At 48.4% G+C, this 15,367-nt stretch overlaps 1 protein-coding gene across 1 annotated transcript; it reads left to right on the forward strand.

Annotated features, from left to right (window-relative positions):
- Positions 1-215: 215 nt before the first annotated feature.
- On the forward strand, positions 216-14,889 carry SHH (sonic hedgehog signaling molecule). The gene is made up of 3 exons (XM_074946280.1): positions 216-760; positions 5,713-5,974; positions 13,120-14,889. Exons 1-3 carry the CDS (start codon positions 452-454, stop codon positions 13,842-13,844), a joined length of 1,296 nt encoding a protein of 431 aa, XP_074802381.1. The 5' UTR covers positions 216-451; the 3' UTR covers positions 13,845-14,889.
- The last annotated feature ends 478 nt before the right edge of the window (positions 14,890-15,367 follow it).

Genomic DNA, 15,367 nt, shown 5'->3' on the forward strand with positions numbered 1-15,367 from the left:
ACAAAACAGCATGTAATTGATGTTATCCCAAGAAAGCGCTATCTCCACCCCTTTCAGCTCCAAGCCCTTCAGGTAAAAGAAAAAAAATATCTTTCAAGAATTTGTTGCCTTTTTGAGGGTTAATACATCAGAAGACAAGCTTGTCTCGCCTTGGCCAATCAGAACTCGGCTCTGGCAGCTATAATATAGAACTAAAGGCAGACTCCTCTCACAAGCGTCTCTAGCCTTGCTACCATTAAAATCAGACCCTTTTTGTCTCTCGATTGCTGTCTCACGACCAAACTCCGATGTGTTCCGTTATCAGCGACCTAAAGCCTGCCATTCCAACACCTGCCTTGCTAGGGATCGGTGGATAGTATACGATTCAGAACGCAGACAAGGACGTAGGAAGAGAGAGATCTAGAGAGACAGCCAGGGATAGACACAGAGAGCTTTGAAGTAATTGGATTCAATGGACGAAATGCTGCTGTTGACAAGAATTCTGTTGGTGGGCTTCCTCTGCGTTCTCTTGGTCTCCTCTGGGCTGACGTGTGGACCAGGCAGGGGTATTGGAAAAAGGAGACACCCCAAAAAACTGACCCCTTTAGCTTATAAGCAGTTTATTCCCAATGTGGCAGAGAAGACCCTAGGGGCCAGTGGAAGATATGAAGGGAAGATCTCAAGAAACTCGGAGAGATTTAAAGAACTAACCCCAAATTACAACCCTGATATTATTTTTAAGGATGAAGAGAACACTGGAGCTGACAGACTGATGACTCAGGTAGAGCTACATAGATACATATATTTTTATTTGTTAGCATATCTGAGCAATCATAAATTAAAACATCTGTCTTAGCATTTTTAAAGACACCCCTCACCCCAAAAACCCCTCATCTGTTAGATTAATATTTAAATATCCAGTTAAGTTTGCAGGGGCATATAGCCATAGATATATATTTTGGGGGTTTGTGTAATACTTACAAATATAACCTTGCCATGACGTTCCCTGTAACTTGGTTAGAGATTTCTGTTTGCATTTGTCCCCAAGGCTGCACTTTGATCAAACGAATTGTATACAGCTAAGAGGACCCCAAGTGTCTAGTGACCGTCAGGCCACTCTTTCATCGGTTGGTACAGCTGCCGACTTCTTTATTTTTATTTTATTGTATTACCCTTCATTATTGTTGTTTGCAAGCGGATTCTAAATTTAGTACCTATGGAGTCTTGCAATCACAAAGGCATCTGAAGTCCAATCGACCATTACTCTCCTGTTTCTGTATTATATAGCTTGTATTGCAAAACCATCCTTTGCAATTGTGCCCATCAGAGCGTAAATATATTGATATTTCTTTAAGGATGCTCGCCACCAATGCTCTGGTACTTCCAAATGGGAGGGACTTGCAACTTATCGGCATTGCATCACTTCTGTTTTAAAAATCAGATAGCACAAGGTTTACAGCTGGATAAATATTGAATCGGGAGTGGAATCAGAATGCGGAACCATCGTATGCAAAAAATAAACCCTCCCAAACAGCCACATTATTATAATAATTGTTGCTATTGCTCACTGAGAGATAGGTGAACGCAATTAGTGGAGTTTTTGAAACTACATGGAATCTAGATGCCATCTAGGCACTGGAAATGGGTTTCATCCAAATATAGGTCAACAGCCTTTCCCCCCCTTCCCACTAGTATGTATTTTAAGTCCCACCTTCAGTGCTATAATATAGCTCGGCTGCAAGAATTACGTTGGGGATGGGAAGAATTTCCTAAACTCTCCCCTTTGCCTCGGCTTGATTTTCCGCACGTTTACTAGATTTATTTGGACGAGGGACGTGTCTCGTCCAATCTCCTCCCGACCACCTTAAATCTTACTGTACCTATGAGTGTTGGCGCGCGCGCCTCTGCCAGATAGAAGCGCGAGCCTCAATTAAATATGCACAGGCCACGGTGCAGAGCATGTTGTGTAGAGAGTTCCCAGTCCAATTCGATAGCTTTAATCTCGCCTCCTAATGCAAAAGAAAGGCAAGTGGGAGAGGGTCGGCTGATGACTATTGTGGCATGCATTGTAAGATCCAGTCCAGTCCCTCTTATAGCCCTCGGTCATCCTCCCTTGCTGAAAAGATGCAAGACAGTGTAGCTGTGCGCCAAGTCAGACACATCTCGCATTTTCAGCTCCACTTACTCCTCTTTTATCGATCGCAACGGCTAGGATTTCAGTTTGTATCCTTTTTAATACGGCAAATGCTGCTGCTGCTGCTGCTAGGAAGCCCGAGGAAAAAAAGAAGACGTGCTTGTGTGTGTGTGTGTGTTACCTACACACACACACACGCACACCATACTCATGAAAGAGAAAATGAAGCTTAGGCGTAGAAAGGAAGCGAGAGGGAGAGCCAGACATAGATTGAAATACAGAGGGAAAGAGATGGGGACCCACAGAGGAAGGGAAAATGTGTGATGGTGTTTTTTTTTTAAAAGGAGGGGGTGGGCTGAAGAGGGGGAGACCCCAGCCTGTGTGGTAGTGTCTCCTTTCTCCTCTACTGCAGCCTTGGATGTGCCCTGCCTCTCTAGCTCCCTGGGAATACAGAGCCTTCTACATGGCTTGCCACTCTCGCTGCAATAGCTGGCAGCATTTGAACTTCTGACCTTCTGTCAACTTCCCTCAGACGAACGAAACGAAAACAAATACTTTTTCCTTCAGTGGCTATTCTCGTTCCTTACACACAAAAAGGGGGGGGGGGGTAGATAACACCGCTCTGCCTCAAAGCACAGCTTAGGTACCACACCAAAATAAGAGATCAACGTCTGACTGCAGCTTCATTACTGCACCCCCTTTGGGGAGCAAGAGAAGGGAGAAAGGGACATCGGTGATTGCATAATGATATTGGGGGAGGGGAGAGGAAGGGACAGGAGTGATCTCATAACCCTGGCTGGAGCTGGGGAGAGGTAATGGGGTGATTGAACAGTAGTGGTTCTATAGCAATGTTCGAGGGTGGGTTGGAGGGGGAACTGCTCGGTGGTCTTCCAATAACAATATTGTAGGGAGGTGGTGGGAAGCTGCCGCTGACATCAGAATTTCCTCATATTGCAATCCTACAACGAGCTGGGCCAATCTCTTTCTTTTCTCTCTCAATCAGCAACCTCTTGTTCTGTTAAATTCAAGCCTTTAAATGCCTGCTTCACAAGCCCTTCAACCATGGAAAGCTCTTCCCTGAATGGAATTGTTAAACTTTCAGAATCGTTGCTGAATGCATTAGCTGCTAGTTAATATTAACTTAAGAAGGGAAAAAACGCAAACAGAGCTAGGTAAGTCAGGTTCTTAACTTTGCAGGTGACAACAGCAGTTTGCTGAATGCCCCCCCCCCCCCCGCCCCATACACACACGCACACACACAGAGCAACCATTGGCTGGATCTGTGAAAGAGATAAGGGGGCCAGGTCAATATGATAAAGCTGGAATTTGGATGAAATAAAATAGAAATCTAGTGCCATACAGGAACACCACCGGTGCACGATGTGAGGGATTTGGAGATCAACTTGGCATTTAGGAAGCCCACCAGGTTGTTTACACTGACAGGTACCTGTTAAGTGTTTCCTTCAAGCAATTCATTTGTGAAGAGATTAGGGGCTGGCAGGAGAGGGCTTGTTGAACAACTTTGCCTCCACACAAAGCGTTAGTCGAGGCAGCCCTGCTGAGTTTCACGGTGGCTGAACAGAATTGGGCTTGATTTGTGGCACACGACCCAATGAATTAATAAATAGTCTGGTCTTCACGGCTTTTGACTCTGACAGTCCAGCTCAGCCAATATAAAAGGAAGGAAAGTCCTTTAGTAGGTCGTTCCTTTCCCTTTTATTTTGCCAGAGAGACTTTAGCTCATATTTATAGGGGAAGGAGCTGGAATAGCAAACCTGCCCCTTCTGTTCTCCTCCCTATTTGTTTTCTTAGTTGTAAAATAACACGGCTTTAGACTGCTGTGCAGCTAAGGGCTTTCTCCTTGTCAGTGGCCTAAAACGTTGAATGTTTCGCCTTTTTCCTCACAGTATATCTGTGAGAGAGAAATTAACAAGCTAAACTTCCTTATGGTTTTCTGCTTTTCCTAGACTCACATCACATTAGAGACCAATCCGCTCTTTCCATTAAAATGTTATATCGCCTGGAACAATCGGCCGGGGAGTCCAAAGTGGACTCACCCTGGCATTTTACATTGAACTGCCACAGAAGTATTGCTCGGGTATTGCTTTATGGCTGTAACATACGCGCTGGAACTTTCTTGTTGAGCAACCCGGGCACGTACCTAAAAGTAGTGTAGCGGCAATCGCGCAAGTCTCCCCCCCCCCCTTTTCTGGGAGCTGTGAAAAGAACCTTTGTGGTGTGTTATTTTACATATTGATAACGTGTTGGGGTGAGTCCTCGTGGAGAAAGCCAAACATCCCTACCCACTTGATGCATTTGCCTTTAGCTTTACTCGACTGCTGGCAACATGCTGTAGTCTCACATTTGCCAATGTGCCTGAAATGTATATTGCTTTTCCAATCCTCGAGGGGTGTGGATGGTAGATTACCTTTTTCTCGAGCTGATCAGTTCATGCAGAGCAGTATTCTATTTAGACTCTGGGATGTGACACGAATCTACCCACACTTTTCTTACTTTATTTAGAATGATCTCCCTTAGCCTTGCTCAGGCCTCCCTCTCTGCCCCTTCTTCCCACGCCCACGTTTGTCCATAACCTCTTACAATTTCTCGCCGAACTGCCAGGTCCTGCAGGGTAAATTTCGTAAAACCAAGAAAACATAAAGGAAAGGAGCTGGTTAAAGAAAACAGAAAGCTGATCATGTGGTAGTGGTCTGCAGAGTTAAAAGAATGTGGCACTCCATATAAAGAATGCTTGTTGTCACTCCCGGTTTCATATTCTACGCTAGCTCACCTCTGGGTTTGTTGGTTTTTAACATTGCTATCAGCTTGATCCCGCTCTGCTTTTCATTCTTTCCCCTAAGAGATAGCGTGTGGGTTTGCTCTTATATATACACGTATGTGTATTTCAAGCAGGATGAATGTTTCTAGCCCAGGCTGGTCTAAGTGAGTGATCTGCGAAGGATAAACTCCTTCTAGCACAGAAAGGCTGTTAACGCGAATTGAGAACCTTTTCATCACCGACTTAAGTTGAAAGGACCCGGAGAGACATTCCAGGGTAAACTATTTGACTCCCAGATGTATGGCAAGTGTTTGTCTTTTGGAAAACTTTACTCTGCTCCCAGCAAATGTGAAAATGCACGTATTAGCTGGAAGACGAAGGAGAGATCATGTCAGGCTAAAGGTTTCCTTCTGACACTCAAACAGGTTGCAGGCTGTAAGAAAGTGGGCGATCGGGGTTACATTTCGACCCCACTCACTCCGTACTCTCCGAGCTTCAACCTTCCCCCTCACCCAGCCTCACTTGACTTCCTACATCAGACTAACAGGCTTGCCCATTAGGTATCTGAGAAGCTTTTCAATTCCCCTAGGCTGCCCCCTTGAACGGATATATAGGGCGAAGTCACCAGGAGCTTTGCCATTGTCGTCAATGGTAGTGGGCCTAGGATCACAGTTTACGGACTGAGCATAGCTCAGGCCTTGTCCATAGTCTTTAACTCTTGAAATGCCAGGTGCGTGTTATTTTTAAGGGGGGGGTGTCAGTGGCTGTATCAATGCCGCAGTGCCCGTGCAATGCCCCTTGTGTGCCCCTGTCCCTGCAGAGATGCAAAGACAAGCTGAACGCCCTGGCGATCTCGGTGATGAACCAGTGGCCCGGAGTGAAGCTGAGGGTGACCGAGGGATGGGATGAAGATGGGCACCACTCCGAGGAGTCGCTGCACTACGAGGGCCGGGCCGTGGACATCACTACGTCGGACAGGGACCGCAGCAAGTACGGCATGCTGGCTCGGCTGGCGGTAGAGGCTGGCTTCGACTGGGTCTACTACGAGTCCAAGGCCCACATCCACTGCTCCGTCAAAGCGGGTAAGGAGGACAGCTGAGCCCCCGGGCTCACGGCGGCTGGCACCCCAGGCCTGTCCGGGGGCATCTAGCCAAAGCACCCCCTTAAGGTCCGTGGGACCCAGGCCTGACAGGTTGGACCCACAGGGGAGAATAAAAGTATCCCAGCAAGGCCGGACCCCACAGGGCGTGTGAACCCCCGCTAAGGCAGCCCCCGAAGGGACTACAGCATCACTGGGGGGAGAGGGGCACTCCCCTGGGTCCGCTACTGTTTGTGCCAAGAGCAGGTTGCATCAGAACCGGGCACCCGACCTGGGGGAGGATGCGGGTATCTGGCCATCGCTTTGCATCGCGGCTGGGCTGCAGTGGGAGCGGGGGCGGGGGGCGCTTCTGCGGCAGGCTCTCGCTCTTCTCTTGCCATTGAACGGATTTCGATCCATACCTAAGTATAAGGCTCGGTCACACTGATGAGCCAGTCTCGTCCTGTGCTTCTCTGCCTACGTAGGAGGGGGCTATGAGGAGGACAGTGCAGATTTAGAGCGGAGCTTACAAAGGCAGGGGAAAGCCCCCATTCTGATCACAATCTGGGCAGAGAACGGATTTGGATATTAACACGGTTCTCTAGCTTTCTCACTCCGCATGTGGGTGGGACGAATGCAAGCCACGCACCTTACGGGCCAGGCCCCTCTCTTGCCCTATGTTAATCATAAGGATGCAAAAACCTGCAGCCAGCTCATCCACTCTGTTATTGATTCCCCCTGCGAAATAAGTGTCGTCCCCCCCCCCCCCCGGCATTTATTTTTTCTCTAAATCCACACCGTATATTACAAATACCGTGACCATTTAAGAGCATCTAGCTGGCTGCACGCCCCGAAGTCTAGTAGGATTACTAGTGCCAACCCGCTGGCGTGCGCAGGGAAAAGAAAATTCATGCCATTCATGGCTTAATCTGCAGCCGCTAGGAAACTCCAGGATTTTTTCCCCTGTGCTTACAACGCCACATGCTGTTTCAGCAAAGGAATAACTTGTAACAATAAATCGCGAAATTCGAAACTTCATTTCTGCGCATAAATTGACGCGTTTAGCAAAACTGTTAACAGTGCATCGCCGACGAGCTGGGTTTTTCACCTCTCAGTGTTTGTTGCATAGCATCTAAACTGTATTTTAATAGCCTATTTTAGCCAAGAAACACTTTTAAAGTGTCAAGAAATACTTAGTTGTGAAAGAAAATAATTACTCTCTCTAAATAGATCTGTTTGCTTAGAAATAAGGTAACGAGGGGCCTGATCCTGCTCCCATTCACAGCAATGGCAAGACTTCCATTGACTCCCCTGGGAGCAGATCAGACCCCTGAACCAGCTTTGCATTCTAGGGCTGATGAAAAGTAACACTTCTCCTGGCCAGTGCAGGCTTTACATTGAGTCCGTGATATTGCTTCGGTTAAGCTTCTGGTCTTATTTAGCCAAAGAAATCTCTAAATGTCCTTTTCTAGAGTAAAGATATGCTCAGCTCGAGGTGTCTGTTTGTGATGCACAGTAACCTTATTCCAAATGAACATAATCCAACTCCATGTATATCTCATAGGAGACGAATAATTCCAAGAGAACAAATCTACTCATTAAAATTCCACACACACTTGGAGGTTTGGGGTAATATTTAGTGCATGTCAGGCAGGGTCGTGTGACTGTACAACACGGGCTTCAAGAGAACAGGCTTGAATTCCGCCAGCTAAGTCTGATTTCAAATTGTCAAAACCTCGTTTCATGACAGAGAATCTTATGAGAAGATTAAACCCTATAATTCCAGGCAGGAAGATTCTTTATCTAGATCTCTATTTGCAAAAAGTATGATCCCGGAGATTGGAATGCAAAGAAGAGTTCCCCCAAGGTCTGAATTATTGTCATCAGGACAGAGAAGAGAGGCTGGGGTGGTAAAAGGGACATTGATAATGAGCTACTGCAAGTATTTAGAGCAAGCTCCTACATTTAAAATTCAAATACACATCTTGAGTGTCTTGGAAAAGTGGCTCTGCTGTGCAAATAGTGCTTGGAAGGTCCTGGTTTTTTGGAGAGTATGTGTGTGAATTGGCACATAGGGTTTCTGCACCTGAACAAATAGGGGTAGGGGGGTGGGAGGGAAGAAGCTGGGAAAAAAATGGAAGTGTCCTCTCTTCCAAGAGTGTCTGCATTTATTACATGAATCAGAATGACAATGCTGATCCTTTATTGGATTTTAATTAGAGAACCCAAACAGCACTGCTCAAAGCAGCAGATTTTCACACCTCTGCCAATTCACTGGCATGTTTGTAGAGTTGCTACACTACTAGATCTATTCATCAAGCCCCTGAATATGCAAACAAAGCTCAAGCAAGAGCTTTACTTGGGGCTTGTACTAAGGTGTAGTTTGCTAGGAAAGGACTCTACATAAAGCACATAGCTCGTTTGTTGCCATGTTCTCAGTGAAGAGGCCTTGGAGATCTTGCTGTTTCATTTCTGAAGCACAAGTGATAAAGTCGTTAGCAAATCAATAACATTGTAATTTTCGCCCTTCCTGTCCTTCCTGAGAAAGTCATTAGGAGACTCCCCAAGTGTTTATTTAAATCATAATAGCTTATGCACCAGCTACAGAGGCACAAAAATAAAATCTGTATCTGTGGTCTTACCACTTTTAGAAAACTGCAGTGAAGTCAAGGAAGCGAGGAAATATTATTTCCATTCCACCCTAAGTAATGGAAATAATTTTATCAAATGCCCTTGCTACAGTGGAATACTGTGGGTGCACAAAATACTGTGGGTGCATAAAATAAAATAAAAAATGTAACTAGAGTGTTTACGAACACCCAGGAATCACTAGGTGAAGTTCCAGACCCTGTGCTATGGAAGAGGGCAGAATAGACAGTCATACCAGTCCCTTCTGGCCTGAAAATCTTTTAAATTTCTACATATTATAGTAATATTTTCAAGGACAGAGACTTCAACTCCATAAATTCGGGTTGATCTTGTTTTTAAAATGGCTAGGATTTCTCTGAAGGACTAATAATGAGGCAGTGGTGACAAGAATAACCAAGGGCCCTAAAATTTAGGATCAGATTAATCCCCCCGAAGTAACCCCAATGACTAGCCTGGCCTTGTGCATAAAGTAGAGGATGTTTTAAGGTTAGGCAGGGGGAGCATACACTCCTGACCTGGGCTGAGCAGAGACTTTTGATCTAGCGAGGGAGGCAAATACTCCCGCTTTGGGAGAATGGGTGAAGCGTTGGGTGGTGACTCTTGTATGGTGGGGGGGAGGGGGAGGGAGAAGAGACTCTTACCTGAGAAGGGAAGGAGCTGCAGAGAATCCTCACCTAATGTGTGGGCACAGCGACTGCTGTAGGGAAGTGCTCCCAGGCTCCTAAGGCAATAAGAGGAAGGAGGATCTAGTGGATAGGGCAGTGGACTAAGGGCTTGTCTACACCTAAACTGCAACAAGAAAAGGAGGACTTGTGGCACCTTAGAGAGTAACAAATTTATTTGAGCATAAGCTTTCGTGAGCTACAGCTCACTTGAAGCTTATGCTCAAATAAATTTGTTAGTCTCTAAGGTGCCACAAGTCCTCCTTTTCTTGTTGCGAATACAGACTAACACGGCTGCTACTCTGAAACTGGTAAAATGCAACAGTGGCACTGCTGTGGCACCTCAGTGTAAATACTACCTATGCCCATGGGAGGGGGTCTCCTATCAGGGTAGGTACTACACCTCCTTAAGAGGCGGTAGCTATGGCAACAGAAGAATTCTTCCATCCCCCTAGCACTGTCTACCCCAGGCTTTAGACTGGTAAAAACTACATCACTCGGGTGTGGATTTTTTACATAGCTATGTCTCAGTAAGTTCCCAGTGTAGACCAGCCCTAAGGCTATGTCTACACTGCACTTTTGTTGGTAAAACTTGTCAGCCAGGGGTGTGAAAAAAATACCCCCTGACTAACAAGAGTTTTATTGACGAAAAGTGCCGGTGTGGACAGCGATTCGTTGGCAGAAGATGCTCTCCAGCTGACAAAGCTACTGCTTCTCTTTGGGGGTGGTTTTATTTTGCCAGCAGGAGAGCTCTCTCCTGCCAGCAAAGAGCAGTTACAGTGAATACCTTACAGTGGCGCAGCCATGCCACGTAGGGTACGCAGTGTAGACATTGCCTAAGAGTCAGGAGCCTGGGGAGCTAAGTCTAGCTCTACCATTGACTTGCGATGTGACATTAAGCCAGTCACTACACTTCTCTGTGCCTCTGATTCCTCTTCCACTCTTTGGTCTTGGCTGTTTTAGGTCTGGTCTACACGACAGACCTATATCGGTAGAACTACGTCAGTCAGGGATGTGAAAAATCCACACCCCTGCGTGACATATATGGACCTAACCCCCTGTGTAGACAGTGCTCTTCGTGGGAGAGCCTGACGCAGCCAATGCCTCTCAGGGAGGTGAATTAACTACGCCAACGGGAAAGCTGTCTCCTATCAGCGTAGTGTCTTCATTGAAGCGCTACAGCGGCTGCACCAATGCAGCGTTTTAAATGTAAACTTGCCCTTGCACTGTCTATGCTATAGCAGCACAGCTATGGTGAGTGTAGACCCTTCCTAAGCGACGGAAGAGCGTCTCCCATCGCTGTAGTTAATCCACCACTCCGAGAGGCAGTGGCTTGCTCCACTGAATTCTTCCGTCAACAGGCAGGTCTACACTACAGCCGGAGTCGATATAACCTACATCACTCAGGTGTGGAAAAGCCCCCCCATCCACCCAGAGCGACAAGTTTTGCGCTGCCCACACAGGTGCTATGTCGGCAGGAGACGTAGCTTCTGCTTCTCACCGAAATGGAGTAATTGTGCCGATGGGAGAGCGCTCTCCGGCCAGCACAGCGCGTCTTCACCAACTGCGCCAATGTAGCACTGTACTGTAGACATACCCAACCTAGCGGCATCTATCCCAGGGGGTTAGGTCAGTTTAACTACGTCTCTCAGGGGTGTGATTTTTTTTCCCCACAGCCCTGAGCAGTGTAGCTAGGTCACCCTAAATTGTAAAAGTGCACAATTTAACTCTGGACTTTTCTACTGGGGAAATTAACTGGAATAAACTATTCCACATGGACATAATATTGCAGAATAAAAGTGATTTTATTCCAGACCAACTTCACTTCAGAAGTTCACTAATTATTCAGCAATAAATTCCCCCCCCCTCCCCCAGAGTAGTGTCCACATGGGGAGCTATTCTGGAATACTGACTGCAGAATAGGTTATTTTGCAATAGCTATTCTGGTCAATTTCCCCCCATGTAGACAAGGCAACATTCATTTTGAAAGGGATCCAGTTAAACTGGCCCAACCTCCAACTAGTGTAAACCACTTACCCTGGTTTAAGTGTTAGCTTATATTGAGTTAGCTTCAGCTTCAACTGGATGATTGCCTGTTCTGTTCATTCCTCTGAAGCAATGGGATTGGCCACTGTCGGAAGACAGGATATTGGGCTACCTGGACCATTGGTCTGACCCAGTATGGCCGTTCTTAGGTTCTTTGTAACGTAAGTGCACCTACAAAGGGGGGCTACAGCACTTTCACAAGATCAGTTTTATTACTTTAGTGAAAGCAGAGCACTCTTCTAGACAAGGCTTTAACTGTCTTGTCTAGTTAGACTGTAAACTCCTTGGGGCAGGGACTGTCTCTGGTGATGTGTGTATCTGGTGCCTAGCACAAGCAGCCCCTGGGGCTTCTAGGCACTACTGTACTACTATTAATGGAGGAAGTGGACAGGGGGGAAGGTTGCACAAACTCCTAGGAGAGGAAGGGGTTCACAGCTACTAACCTGAGCCAGAAAGGTGGCATGCAAAGGCCACTGCTATAAATGTGTGCACTGAAACTCATAACCTGAGGTATGGGATGCAGACAACTCCTACCCTGGGGATGTGGGGAGGAGGATGCTGAGCAGACCTGGCTAGGGAGTTATACGTCTTATGGGATAGGAGGTGGGGGGACTGTGGGATGCAGAAAGCCCCTCCCTTGGCTCTATGGGGGTGGGGGTGGTGGGATGCAGAGAGCCCCTGCCCTTGGCTCTATGGGGGGGGGGGGGATGCAAAGAGAGCCCCTGGCTAGACTGTGTGTTGGGGCAAGAAATGAAGCCAGCCCCTAGGCTGAAAGGGTGGGATGCAGAGCAGCTGGCCTGATGCCTGTGTATAGGATGCAGACAGTGGAGGATGCAGAGAGCGGGGTGGGGGAAGAGGGTGCAGAGAGTCCGGGGGTAGGGGGTGCAGAAGAATGCGAGCAGGGTGCAGAGAGCCCGGGGGGGGGTGCAGAAGAATGCAAGCAGGGTGCAGAGAGCCTGTGTGTGTGTGCGCGCGTGCGCATGTGCAGAGAGCCTGGAGGGGGGGGTAGCAGAATGGGAGCAGGCGGGTGCAGAGACCCCAGGGGTGTGCGTGCGCAGAGAGCGGGGGGGGGGGGGCAGAATGGGAGCAGGGGGGGGCAGAGACCCCAGGGGTGTGCGTGCGCAGAGAGCGGGGGGGGTCAGAATGGGAGCAGGGGGGTGTAGAATGGGAGCGGGGGGGGTGTGCGCAGGGAGGGAGGGGGGCAGAATGGGAGCAGTGGGGGGGACGCAGAGTGCTCAGGGAGGTGCAGAGAGTCCAGGGGAGGTGAGGGGTGCAGAGAGTCCAGGGGAGGTGAGGGGTGCAGAGAGCACAGAGAGGGGGGGGTGCAGAATGAGAGCGGGGGGAGGGGTGCAGAGAGTCCAGGGGAGGGGAGAGGTGCAGAGAGCCTGGAGGAGGGGTGCAGAATGGGAGTGGAGGGGTGCAGAGAGCCCGGAAGGGGGGTGTGCAGAATGGGAGCGGGAGGGCGGGGTGCAGTCGAGGGGAGGGGTGCAGAAGAATGCGAGCGGGGTGCAGAGAGCACGGAGAGGGGGATGCAGAATGGGAGCGGGGGGAGGGGTGCAGAAAGCCCGGAGGGGGGTGCAGAATGGGAGCGGGGGGGGGTGCAGAGAGTCCAGGGGAGGGGAGAGGTGCAGAGAGCCCGGAGAGGGGGATGCAGAAAGGGAGCGGGGGGGTGCAGAGAGCCCGGAGGGGGGTGCAGAATGGGAGCGGGGGGGGGGGAGATGCAGAGAGCTCGGCCCGGGGCCCCCTCCGTCCGCCCCCGGCTCTAACCCGCGCGCCTCTCTCGCCCGCACAGAGAACTCGGTGGCCGCCAAGTCGGGCGGCTGCTTCCCGGGCTCGGCCACGGTGCACCTGGAGCAGGGCGGCACCAAGCGGGTGCGGGACCTGAGCCCCGGGGACCGCGTGCTGGCGGCGGACGCGCAGGGCCGGCTGCTCTACAGCGACTTCCTGGCCTTCCTGGACCGCGACCACGGCGCCCCCAAGCTCTTCTACGTGATCGAGACGCGGCAGCCGCGGGCGCGCCTGCTGCTCACCGCCGCCCACCTGCTCTTCGTGGCGCCCCCGCACAACCACTCCCAGCCCCAGCCCCAGCCCGGGGCGGCCCGCAGCCGCACGCTCTTCGCCAGCCGCGTGCGGCCGGGCCAGCGGGTCTACGTGCTGGGCGAGGGCGGCCGGCGGCTGCTGCCCGCCGCGGTGCACAGCGTCTCGCTGCGGGAGGAGGCCTCGGGGGCCTACGCCCCGCTCACGGCCCAGGGCACCATCCTCATCAACCGGGTGCTGGCCTCCTGCTACGCCGTCATCGAGGAGCACAGCTGGGCGCACTGGGCCTTCGCCCCCTTCCGCCTGGCCCACGCCCTGCTGGCCGTGCTCTCCCCCAGCGCCAGCCTGCCCGCCCCGCCCGAGGCGGAGCCCGCCCCGCCGGGCCTCCACTGGTACTCTCGCCTCCTCTACCGCATCGGCAGCTGGGTGCTGGACAGTGACTCCCTGCACCCGCTGGGAATGGCCGTGCAGGCCAGCTGAGAGCCACCGCCGCCAGGCCCAGGCAGCCCCGAGAGAGAGAGAAAGAAAGAGAGCGAGCGAGGGAGGGAAGAAAAACAAACTCACAGGAAAAAGGAAAGGAAAAAAATGTTTTAAAGGAGAGCACGGCTTGAGACAAAATAATAATAATAATTAATAATAAAAATAATAATAAAGTAGGACAGTCCAAAGTAGACTTTAAGGAAAACAAAGACCCCGGGAAGTTTTGTTCTGTTTAGTTTATAAATATATTATATATATATTTTTATTTGGTTGGTTATTTTGTTCTGTTCTCTTGGTTGTTTTGTTTTTTCTCCTCTCCTGGATATTTATTGGTTTTGTATTTTAAATAGATGTTTTAAAATGGATATGAACCGGACCTTCAAGAGCCTTAAGAAGTTTCTTTGATAATTTATTATCGCCTGAACTGCACTCACAGGGGAAAACATTATTTTGTGAGGCCAAGCAAAACTGCGCAGAGTCTATTTTTCTACATGTCACATGTGTCCTGACTTTCAGAAAGCAAAATTCTGTCCTTTCCCAACCCTCCATTGCAATGCTCCTTCTGTTCAGCAAGTCTAAACACAAACAAAAAAGACAAACTTCATGGGGTCCATAAATTATATTTTTGTACACAGAATTGTAAATTAGATTTTTTTGAGAGATCAATACTTAACTTGAATCACATTTCGTTTTTGAAATAGTGTAAAATATGAGAATATATTATTTTAATTTAAATAGTTTCAACTGTAACATCATTTCCTGTATTTTTCATGTTTCGTAAATATTTTGCTTTGTAAAAACACCATTTGGGCCACATTCTTGGAAGTCAAGACTGTTACACAAACTTTTTATTTACAAAACCATAAGAAACTTTGTTATTTTGAACGTCAAAAAAAAGAAGAAGAAGAAGAAGAAATGTATGAGAAAATAATATTTTTTAAAAAGCGCACATGGCGGTGATTCTGTGACGATGGAGAGGGTAGTTTGTACAGAGGGGGAAAACGGATGTTTTGCATTAATAAATTGAGAAATAACTGCTGTAAATTTACTAAAATGTATTTTTGAATATTTTGTAATAGTTTTATAGAAATAAAAGTGTGCCGTGCACAGTCTGGTTAGTGTATAATAACTAAGAGTTCCTGGTGCATCCCCTTTTTTTTCTTTTTTGCTTATTGGTTTAGGAAACGGGATACCTACAGAAATGCCCATTGTTTTCTTTAGGTGCGTTGCTTACACTTTGAATTCTGCTAAACTTAAGGAAGTAACCAAATACATCACATCAGCTCTTGGGAAACCTCAGATTTGGTGTACTAACAGTACAACCTCACTTATTCTCGCTTATGACTGGCAGGCACATTTTGGATTACTGCAGCCTGGACCAAATCTTGCCACCCTTTCTCAGGCAAAGCTCCACTGTTCCAGATTCTGTGTTACTTAAAGAACTCATCCAAAGACCACTGAAGGCAATGGGAATCTTTCCATTGACTTCTCAAAGGAAAACATTGGACGATTAAGGCAAACTA

The sequence above is a fragment of the Natator depressus genome, chromosome 2 (genome assembly GCF_965152275.1).
Source record: "Natator depressus isolate rNatDep1 chromosome 2, rNatDep2.hap1, whole genome shotgun sequence".
In the NCBI taxonomy this organism is placed as follows: Eukaryota; Metazoa; Chordata; order Testudines; family Cheloniidae; genus Natator; species Natator depressus.

Coding starts and splice junctions, on each gene's coding strand:
- SHH (XM_074946280.1), top strand. CDS start 452: ATGGACGAAATGCTGCTGTTGACAAGAATTCTGTTGGTGGGCTTCCTC. Junction 761..5,712: donor CTGACAGACTGATGACTCAG/GTAGAGCTACAT, acceptor CTGTCCCTGCAG/AGATGCAAAGACAAGCTGAA. Junction 5,975..13,119: donor CCACTGCTCCGTCAAAGCGG/GTAAGGAGGACA, acceptor TCGCCCGCACAG/AGAACTCGGTGGCCGCCAAG.